Source organism: Temnothorax curvispinosus, unplaced genomic scaffold (genome assembly GCF_003070985.1).
Source record: "Temnothorax curvispinosus isolate PA1 unplaced genomic scaffold, ASM307098v1 QBEX01003176.1, whole genome shotgun sequence".
Lineage (NCBI taxonomy): Eukaryota > Metazoa > Arthropoda > Insecta > Hymenoptera > Formicidae > Temnothorax > Temnothorax curvispinosus.
This window is the reverse complement of record NW_020212956.1, coordinates 67,688-78,630: the sequence shown is the minus strand read 5'-3', so window position 1 is coordinate 78,630 and position 10,943 is coordinate 67,688. Positions and strand designations below refer to the sequence as shown.

At 35.2% G+C, this 10,943-nt stretch overlaps 2 protein-coding genes and 1 pseudogene across 2 annotated transcripts; 2 read left to right on the top strand and 1 right to left on the bottom strand.

Moving 5' to 3' along the window:
• Positions 1-1,003: 1,003 nt before the first annotated feature.
• On the top strand, positions 1,004-1,738 carry LOC112452285. Its single transcript, XM_025012404.1, has one exon. It carries the CDS (start codon positions 1,004-1,006, stop codon positions 1,736-1,738), a length of 735 nt encoding a protein of 244 aa, XP_024868172.1.
• A 5,821-nt stretch (positions 1,739-7,559) lies between these two features.
• LOC112452284 lies at positions 7,560-10,846 on the bottom strand. Its single transcript, XM_025012403.1, has 3 exons — positions 10,712-10,846; positions 10,030-10,303; positions 7,560-8,020 (listed from the first exon to the last, which is right to left on the bottom strand). The coding sequence occupies exons 1-3, from the start codon at positions 10,844-10,846 to the stop codon at positions 7,560-7,562; spliced, it is 870 nt and encodes a 289-aa protein (XP_024868171.1).
• Positions 8,598-9,276, top strand: LOC112452282 (annotated as a pseudogene).
• Positions 10,847-10,943: the final 97 nt, after the last annotated feature.

Sequence of the window (10,943 nt, the reverse complement as noted above, 5' to 3'; positions counted from 1 at the left end):
AAACATTTATATACAAAATAAAACTAGAGAAAATTTCCTACAATTTATGTAATAACCTTTTTTTTCGTAAAATTAATAGTTTTGGCATACGAGCGCCGCAAAGTGTAGTTCAACACGCGTTTTGGCCTAAAAACTCATTTCCACACCACTTTGAGGTAGAGTAAGCGGCGCGTTTTTTTTACCGTGGTATCCCCAGTAGGCCTAGTCTACATGCAATTCACTATTCTAAAATTTAGCGCATTCTTCTTCGCTTCGCTGTTCTTGATGGACCAGGTGTTGCGAGTTCATCGTCATTAGTACTGATCGAACGTCACGTTATATGCACGAATTGTAGTGGTACCTGTGATAACTCGCAAGTTCCATCACAAGATAGCGACGAAGAAGAAGAAACGGAGACTATTTTCGAGCAAACGTATGATAAAATCAAGAACGAAGAGGATTGCGATGAAAATGATAATCCCATCGCGGATGATGTGGAAGAAATTTCGGTCTGTGACGTTTCGATCAGTACTAATGACGATGAACTCGCAACACCTGGTCCATCAAGAACAGTGAAGCGAAGAAGAATGCGCTAAATTTTAGAATAGTGAATTGCATGTGGACTAGGCCTACTGGGGATACCACGGTAAAAAAAACGCGCCGCTTACTCTACCTCAAGGTAGTGTGGAAATGAGTTTTTAAGCCAAAACGCGTGTTGAACTACACTTTACAGCGCTCGTACGCCAAAACTATTAATTTTACGGAAAAAAGGTTATTACATAAATTATAGGAAATTTTCTCTAGTTTTATTTTGTATATCAATGTTTTTATCGTGGAATGAGTCGGAAAGGAGATATTGTCAAAAAACTGCTTTTAGGCGTCATTTTTCCAATATGGCGGCACGAGCGGCAAAGATACGAGGTGGCAAAGTTGAAATTCGGAAAGAGCACATCGAAATATATAAAATTACCAATTTTCAAAACTCCCGGAAAACTTTCCAGGTAACCTCTTCTTTTACGACCAAATGACTGGACTACAAAGAGAAAGAAATAACAAGCAAATATTAATATTATCAGATTGCCAGAGTGTATTAAAAGCAATAAAAAACAATAGGCTAGATGTATATAAGAGTAGCTTTATATTAGACATTAGAAGACATCATTCTAGATTAAAAACTAAATTCGGTTGGAAAATTATTTATGGATGGATCCCAGCTCATAGAGGTTATACTGGAAATGAAATAGCAGACAGATTAGCAAAAGTAGGTGCGTCAGAAGTAGCGGAAATAAATATCCCCGTCCCGATAACGGACTTAAGAAGCATATTTAGGGAAGAAGCTTGGAATAACACGCAGGATAAATTAATTAGTAAAAGTTCATATAAAGGCAAGAATTACTTTCGAAATTTCCACGACAGAAACAAAAAACAACCTTGGTTTAAAGAAATTAAAGCGGAGAGATATTTTTATTCTTTCATTAATCGTATAAGAGCAAACCACTACAATTTAAACGAGTCTTTAGCTAGAAAGAACTATATAGATATATCTAGATGCGACTGCGGCTACGAAAAAGAAGACATAAATCATGTAATATGGCAGTGTAGTAGGTACGATGTGGAAAGGGAAGCGATGAACGAGAAATTGGTGAAACGTAACATTTACGGAGCAGCAGAGGACATAGTGGAATTGATCAAGAGAAAGGACTGGCCTAAAATTGGAGTGGTATACAGATTCATTAAACAGATAGGAAGGATTATCTAACAAGTACTGCGTTAATAAGATCAACACTAAAATACGCTATATAGCCCAAAGGTGGGGCTGAAGGCGTTTATAACTCCAACCGGAGTTAATAACCTCAAAAAAAAAAACTTTAACGCTAATCAAGTTGCGTGATGGCCGCCGTAGCGAACACACGCGTTTTAACCTAGCTAGTGACCGCGGAAGTTTGTAATAGTTTCGGTGGTTTTTTAGAGGATTGCAAGAGTAGGTTAGGGGTTCCTGAGGGTTTTCTACGAATTTAAGAATAGGAAAAACGAAGGGAAAAAAGACATTTCCCCCCTTGGAGGGGGGAACAAGTTTAAAGGCTCAATAGTGAGAAAGTATAGGAAAAGGATTAGCCAGCCGACGATGAAAGCAGTAAATGCAGTATTAGATACCGAAACGGAAAACTCAATGGCTGGAAAGAAAAGAGCAGCGGACACCAAAGAGATGGAAAATAAAGACGATAAGTATACAGAGGGATACTCGCAGAAGGAAGGAGAGTAGAAGGTAGTAGGAGAAAAGAAGATGGCGAAGAAAAAGCGCGCCAAAATCCTACCAGAAGTAGCGTCCATGAAGGTAAATAACAAGGAAAAGGGGATCAACCAATCAGAGAAGGATGACGTCAGCATGGAAGATAATACGCACGAATCAGGCGAGACGACTACGGAAGATTCCAGATACGTATCGGCGAGTGAGATGGAAGTGGATATTGAGGAAACTCGACACGCAAACACAGCGGGTATGAGTTCAAACGAGAAAGTTAATAACAATACAAGAATGGCAAAAAATAATAGAGAGGTGGACAGGAAAGCAAGAGAGGAGTACATGAATCGTGCGGGGGTGCTTGAAAGAGGAGTTAGCGAGCTAGATGCATCAGAATTATCGAATCAGAAGCAGGTTAAATTCACCGAAGGGACCAACGTAACGTATAAACTGGTGCTTAAGTTACAAAAAGACAGAATACAAACGAAAAGAGGTAAGAATTTTTATAAAATTTGGAAAGTAATTACACGAGATAAAATATATCCGGACGGAATGGTAATGTTATCACATACGGCAGCCATATGTAAATTTAAGAAGTGTAATGATGCTAATGTTTGTTTAGAACCTATCAACAAACTTTCCGATGAGATAGGAATGACAGCGAAAATCGATCAGAGAGGATCGAAATTCGTTGGAGTGATTACGGATTGGGGTAACAGTATAATAGATTTATGGGATTCAATAAACGATCACAACGAGAGAGAGACATAGTGAAGATTGGACGTATGTATAGGAAAAAGTGGGACAATAAAGAAAAGAAAATTAAATAGAAAAAACAGGCCAATAAACGAGCAATTAAAAGATGTTTAAAAACATATAATTAATTGGTATATATACATAGAAACGGAACGTTTCGACTCACTGAGTCTTCTTCAGCCGTGGTGATTAATTAACATGTAGAATTCGTCGTGTTACAATAATATTATAAAAGCCTATCGAGCCACATCACCATTCGATTGTCTAACGAATACATACTGATTGTGAGTCTATGTCGATGTATCTAACGAAGTCAAAGTCAGAGATGAAATGTAGTCAGTGGAATTGCGTAATTGATTCTTCGTTCGGAGGCGAGAATTAATCGGGTCCGGTTTATAATTGTTCTCAGAATGTGTGGTCAGAATATAAAAAGGTTGTTCTGTAAAGATCGTGTATAACTGAGATGATTGTCGTAAGTATAAAACCGTTGAAACTTCCATGTATTCGACAGGACGTAAAATGTGCTATGTAAAGCTCTTTCTCGTTTCGCGTTGAAAAAGACTCAGTGAGTCAAAACGTTCCGTTTCTATGTATATATACCAATTAATTATATATTTTTAAACATCTTTTAATTGCTCGTTTATTGGCCTGTTTTTTTCTATTTAATTTTCAATTTATACGAGCGTAGTTAATTTTTATTTATTTAAAAAAAAGAAACTTGTAGAGGAAGATACAGGAAACCTGATTATAACTTTTAATGGAGATACGGTCCGTCAAAAGTTGGACTTGTTCGCGCGAAGAACGTCAATAAAAATAAAACCTTTTATCTCATCAGTAAAACAATGTTTCCACTGTTTCAGATTTGGCCACATTAAGGCGGCATGCAAGAGCGAAGAAAGATGCATCATATGCGGAAATTGGCACACGAAAATTGCACAAAAACAGCAAAATGTAGGAACTGCGGAGGCAATCACAGATCTACATGGAGATCATGCAAAGAATATGAGAAAAATAAAAATATAAATATTATAATGGGATATACAATAATGTCTCTCGCAGGGAAGCAGAACGAATATTAGAGGGAAGAGAACAAGAACCAGAACAGACATACGATAGATATGACAAACCAACGCAATGGTCAAAACTTTCGCCACCAAGAAGAGAGATGGAGGGAAGAAAGGAAAATCCACCGATAGTTAGAAAGACAATAACATATGAAGAAGATAGAGAGGATAGACAATTAAGAAAAACAATTACTTACAAAGATAGAGTGACTACACAGAAAGATAAGCAAAACAATTATTATAAACAATTTGATAATAGAAGCGAAGAGATAACAAAAGACAAAAGAGGAATAGCTAACAGACAGGAAGATAGACACTCGGAAGAATGATGGGATAAGGAATCCACAGAAGAAGAGATAGAAGCAAACACTTCAGAGGAAGAAAGACAAATAAATAATAGGGAGGAAGAACGAGACATACCAGAAGGCCTCAATAGGGAGCGGGATATCATCACGAGGTTAGCCGCCAAGCTGATCTACTACACAGATCAAGATTGGGAATTTAGAAGAATTTTACAAGAAATAATACAAGGACCAGAACAAAAAGAATTAGGAGTCAGGAAGAGGCACTAAGAGTCAAGGAAGATATTTTACAAAAGAAAAAGGAATTGAAACTAGATAAAAAAATCAGAAAGCAAAGGATGATCGTAGGTGAAATCAAGAGAGAATTTAGGAAGGATCAAGGAAGACAAATGGCGCGTGACGGTGTTCGTCCGAGCACTTCACAGCGCTATAAATATAAGTTGATATATTCTATTTAAAAATATTAAATTGGAACTGTAGCGGATATCAAGGGAAGAAAAATGAGATTATTAAAAGAGCATTAGAATATGATATAATAATATTAACTAAAACTAAGAGTAATAAAAATAATATTTATATTTCAGGATTTAAAATACATTGTAAATTGAGCAGAAGTAACAACGGAGGAGTGGCTATATGTGTTAGAGACAATATCGAATTTGAAGTAATAAACGGCTGGCAAAAGGTAAATAATATATTTGATATTATAGGAGTAAGACTCATCAACACAAAGGAGAGATTCAATGTAGTGGCAGTATATAGAAGACCAAGTGAAATGAGGAAAAATGAATGGGAAGATATACATTGACACTAAAGATCTGGAAACCATTGTAGCAGGCAATTTTAATGCCCATCACACATTATGGAATTGCTATGACATTGACCAACACGGAGACAATGTATGATAAGGACTATATCTGTATCAATGTAAATACGTTAACAAGAATAGGCGCCATAGGTCAACACTCAAACAACTTAGACCTAGTTTTTGCTACGACTAAAATAAGCGAGGATATGGAATATAAACAATTGAATGACACTTGGGATTCGGATCATTTTCCAGTGGAAGTACGAATAACAACAGAAATAGAAAGTTATATTAAAAAATCTAATAAGTTTTCTACAAAAAAACAAGATGGACGGAATACAAAGATATGATGGAAAAAATAATAAAGGAAAATATAGACGAATACAGAGATATACTGTTTGGAGGTAATACCAACTAAGAAGATAAATACTCGGCATTTATTAATGTAATTAAGACATCAATTAAAAACATCACGGAAGACGGTAAACAAAGAAAGCAGCTGAGCAAAGAACAACAGAATAGAAAAAAAAATGCGGAAAAGCCGAGAGGAAGAAAAGTTACTTGGTGGAATGTAGATTGTGATGAAGCAATTACTAGAAGACAAAGAGCACTAAAGAACTTCAAAAAGAAGAAGGATTTACATTCATTGGTAGAATATAATAAGAAAAAAGCGGAAGCGAAGAAGATCATCAACAGCAAAAAAAGAGAGTGTTTTGATAAATTCTGTGCATCAATCAATAGATTTACGAGCCAGACATATGTTTAGAATAAGATGAGAACTTTTAAAAACGTCAGGAAGAAGATTAATTGGAATAGTTGGACTCATAAAAGCAGAGAGGAAGAAATTAGAAAAGAGATTGACAAACTAGTATCACCAAGTGTTCAAACAAAAATGATGGGCCAGGACGGAGAAACATACAAGGAAGACAGCTTGGAAGATAAGTTTACAAGAGAAGAATTAAAAAGAGCATTAGAAATGATTCGAAAAAATTCGGCACCAGGAAGAGACGGAATAGAATATAGAATGCTGAAAGATATGACTGAGGAAATGGAAGACGTGATGTTTGAAATTTGTAATGAAGTTTGGACTACAGATTGGTTCCCGGAAGACTGGAGGCAATATCAGACAATGTTTATAGACAAAGTAGGCAAGAAGAAAGTAAAACCAATTGCATTATCATCCTGCGTTGGTAAAGTTATGGAAAAAATGGTGAACGAGCGACTAGTTTGGTGGACGGAACGAGAAAATAAATTGGTAAGGAACCAGAATGAATTTAGGAGAGGAAGGTATATATATATATATATATATATATGTGTGTATATATATATATGGAAAGGTAAAAACCATAGTAATGTGTCAATATTTAAAAAAATTTGACTTACACCACTATGGCTTTTACCCCTCCATATGTTTCTAGCATCGTGAAAACTGGCAGTATTATTTCACACATTATTATTTTGACTTACTATCAATATACACAATATATAATATAAAAAAATGTTTGTATCATTTTTTTTATTGACCTTGTTGGGTTTGCCACAATGGTATCTCTTTTCAACTTTGAATTTAAAACATTCGATCTGTGGGACATACCGTGTGTTTTGGCGATTTGTCAAAATTTTCAAATATGTCGGTGGTGCGACAGTCAATGGAACTTCGGAAACAGTAGCGCCTTCTTCTTTCAACATGAATAACTAAAAATCTGTATTTCGGCTAATTACCGAGTTTATAAATATTTAATTAAAATTATCTGGGTGAGTCACAAACCTTTTTAATCACTTCATATTTTCATATAAAATATAAACGATTCCATATAAAAACTTTTATTAACTTATCTATTTCGGCTAAATGCATGGTGTAAAAATAAATAATTAATTACAATTAAACGAATGACTCACAAACTTTTTCAATTGCACTTCAAAAGTCTTCATACGAAATACAAACAATTTCATATAGAGATTCTTTAAAAAAATGTTCATTCCCGGCCAAGTACATACATACGAATGGATTATTCTCGATCTCAACTGGCCCATTAGCCGTATTGAGTATTAACCTTTATAAGAGCACTATAAAAGCCGTTTTAAACGTTATACGTTCGTAAAAAGGCAGTAGAGTTCTATTTTGAGATATCGGGCCATTTATAATTCTATTTTGAAATATCGGGCTATTTATAAATCTATTATATTCTTCAGTCTTTTCTATCCCTATTTTATATATAATTCTTTAAGATTTGGTTGATTAGTTCTTGAGTTATAGATAAATGTGTATATATACTGATACACACACAGGCGCGCGCGCGCGGGGACATTTTTTTAATGCGATTTTCCGACGTTTTAGAACATTCAGAACACATTGGCATCAAAAACTAAAAAAAAAAAAACAATTTTTTCTTCAGTCTTTTCTACCCCTATTTCATAAGAATTAGAGTAAAATCATCAAAAACTACAGAACACATTACACTATTCAATTCAAAATATTTGCGAACCTGACATCGAGTGTCTCCAAAGTTTAGTTTAAAAAAGGAAGGGGGCAGTATAGACTTGGCATTCCTTACCTTATCAATATCGTCCTCCCACTCATCACTATGAGCTTTGTCGTTTTTACTCTCGTGTGCAATCGTATGTGCCCGTCGTGGTTGTCTCGGTGCTCGTGGCTGTGGACTACAATTTGGGCTGGGATTCAGGCTAATGTTGGGACTTGGACCTTGACTCAACGTCGAGTCCGTGAGACCGGCGTGCTGCCGACTCTGCGGCCTCGACTGTGGAAGGGATGTCGTCCCCGTGAATGATGTTAACGGTATAGTGCATTTTGCAGCGTGTCTTCTCGCAGATGCCCTCCGAGAAGGACATTGCGTCGCCAAATCATAAGCTGCAATCGAATAAACTTCAATTTTATCAAAAGGATAAGTTTTATATGACTATTTTCAAATATATTTTGAAGCTGAATTTTTAAAACAAGTATAATTTATCTTTATTTGTTTCATGTTTCGACCACTTTTGATTATGTTAATAAGACAGAAACAATGTTATTAATCATTCTTGGAATAAGCTAAACTCAGTATGACCGAAAACATCATTAGATAGATTAAAACATTCATTCTTTAGCAAATATACATAGAAAGTCAGATCTCACCGATTTTATCGCCACTTAAATATGTTGTAGGGGAAGTCTTTCTGAGTAATTCTACGCAAGAAAAAACTCCCGATGACATTGGTTTAAAAGATATAGTAAATTGAAGTTTCGCAATTTTAATGCTGAAGGACGTAATTTGTTCATATATGTATGTATAGACAATACACATGTAGACGGAGGTAGGTAAAAAGTTGCAAACCCATGTGAAAGCGTACAATAATGGAAAACAACAATTTATGTTTGTGTCATCGTTAAAGACTACGTTGTATTTATACTTTTTAATACAAAATTGTATATGTACTTTTCAATATACTAACTATTCTCTGCTTTAACAAATTATTTCTGTTACTTATGTTAGTTTATTTCTGTTATTACAGATATTGAGCATTTCCACACGATGAAACTTTTCACACAAAGCAAAGAAAGAAGAAAAAACGGATTTCCAACTTTCCACGCGAACCAAGGTCCACCCCTATCCACTCCTGCTTGCGGGGGAGAGGCTACCGCTATAGCTCGTATCATACGGACAGCATTTGGATTTGTTCAAGATGACAAGAACCATGCAGACGGGAAATGTAAAGTACGTCTTCGCAAGTCGACCGGAGGCAAGGCCCCGCACAAACATTTGGCGACGAAGGCAACCCGTAAAAGCGCTCCTGCAACCGGTCAAGAAACCGCATCGTTATCACCCTGGAATTGTTGCGCTTCGTGAGATTCGTCGCTACCAGAAGAGCACGGAGCTTCTAATCTGTAAGCTCCCATTCCAGCGATTGGTACGTAAAAGGACTTCAAAACCGATCTCCGATTCCAGAGCTCGGCTGTTATGGCTCTGCAAGAAGCGACCTACCTCTTTGGTCTATTTGAGGACACCAATCTTTGCGCATTTCACGTCAAGAGAATCATTATCATGCCCAAGGACATCCAGTTGGCCCGCAGAATTCGTGGGGAACGTACCTAAACTGCTTCTATTCAATTATCTACACGTGTACTGTCTATATACCTACACATATCAGCAAATTACTTCTCTTAAAACTAATATTACTTTATGATATCTAAAAAAAGTATTAAAATTGTGAAACTTCAATTTGCTATTTCTTCTAAACCAATGCCATCCCCCACTTTTTTAATGTAGAATTACTCAGAAAAACCTCCCTTACAATATATTTAAGTAGTGATAAAATCGATAATATCTGATCTTTTATGCATATTTACATTTTTTTCTACCAATAAAATAAACGAACAGAAACAAATTTTCTCTCATCAATTTCAGACAAGAGTGAAACAATCATTTCTTTAAAAAATCAAAGATTTGAAATCAAATAATTTCTTCGTTAGCATTTTATTAATAAATTTTAATTAATTTTTCTTTGAGAAAGTTAGATATTATTTATCTAATCTCTATTACTCGCTTCTTCAGAATACTAAAGAATAATTAAATTACTGACGATATTCGCTAAAGAAAAAATATAGCAGAAAACTCGTAAATTAATTATTAAAGAAATTGTGAAAAAATTTTCAAATTTTTAAAGAAAAATAAATTCCAAGTTGATAAAAGAATTCGTTTCTAAAGTCGATTATATATTACGCTATGTAGCTTATATAAGTAAATATTGTATCAAGAAAGAGAGGTATTAAAGAAAAGGTTAAAACAGATAACAAGAAGAGTTAATATGAGAATTATGATCAACGATTATAATCATCGAAAAAAATAAGAAGAAGGTTGAAACATTATTTAAAACAATTACATTCTAATTGAGCATCACAGAATCGGTGGTACTCGTTCCTGGTTAGACGAAGTCCGCCAGTTTTTCGCCAAGGATTTGCAGATCCCACTTCATCGTCATCCCTATGCTCATGATCCTTATGCCCGTTTCGTATACTTTTTTTTCGAGTACCAAAATTGTAATTTTTAAGTTGCCAATAGTTGCAAGCTTCATCTTCTTCCTCGAATCTTGTTTCAAAATTCTCTTCATTGTAATCATCATCATCGTCGTCATCGTCATCATCTTCTGCATCCAACTATTTACAAAAATGATATAAATATATTAGCAAAGAAGTATAACAAAGTTTAACAAAATTTAACACAATATAAAACTGAAAACGTATTTCCGATTACTAATCATCTCCGTCTTCAATTTTTTACATTGAAGTAAAATTTTAAATATTTTTTCTGAAAAACAACCAAAATTTTATATATCCGTGTATACAAAAATTTAAATTTTTTCGCACGTTTTCGCTTTAGACACATATATGTGCAATACAATTCAGTCATCAAAATATTTTCTTTCGTTTTCTGTTACTTTCTGCCATTTCTCGGGCAGGTTTCGGATTCTTTTGCGAAAAAAAAAGATGTCGGTTTGGAGGCAATAAAATCGTCGATCCATTTTCATATTTTAGCCACATCTCGAAAACGCTCCCAGATAGCACAATGACATCCTCGGGAAATCCAAAGGACACCCAGGACGGACAACCGGGATATCCTGGGAATATCCCCATTAAATCCCGGGATATACTTTGGATGTCCTGAGGAATAGCAAATGATTCCCGAATTCTAGTCCTCATGACATCCTGAGGATATCCCGTCAGACGTCCTAAAGACTTCTATAGGATACGTTATGGACATTTTTTAGGCGTCTGAAGGGAAAGATTTTAAAAGTGA

Bases quoted from the DNA above. Each gene is read 5' to 3' on its own strand.
- LOC112452284 (XM_025012403.1), bottom strand. From the start codon at position 10,846: ATGAGGACTAGAATTCGGGAATCATTTGCTATTCCTCAGGACATCCAA. The intron at 10,304-10,711 runs GTGCTATCTGGG...TTTTGTAAATAG, and splicing joins GATTTCCCGAGGATGTCATT to TTGGATGCAGAAGATGATGA. The intron at 8,021-10,029 runs GTAATTGTTTTA...ATTCGATTGCAG, and splicing joins CTGTGATGCTCAATTAGAAT to CTTATGATTTGGCGACGCAA.
- LOC112452285 (XM_025012404.1), top strand. From the start codon at position 1,004: ATGACTGGACTACAAAGAGAAAGAAATAACAAGCAAATATTAATATTA.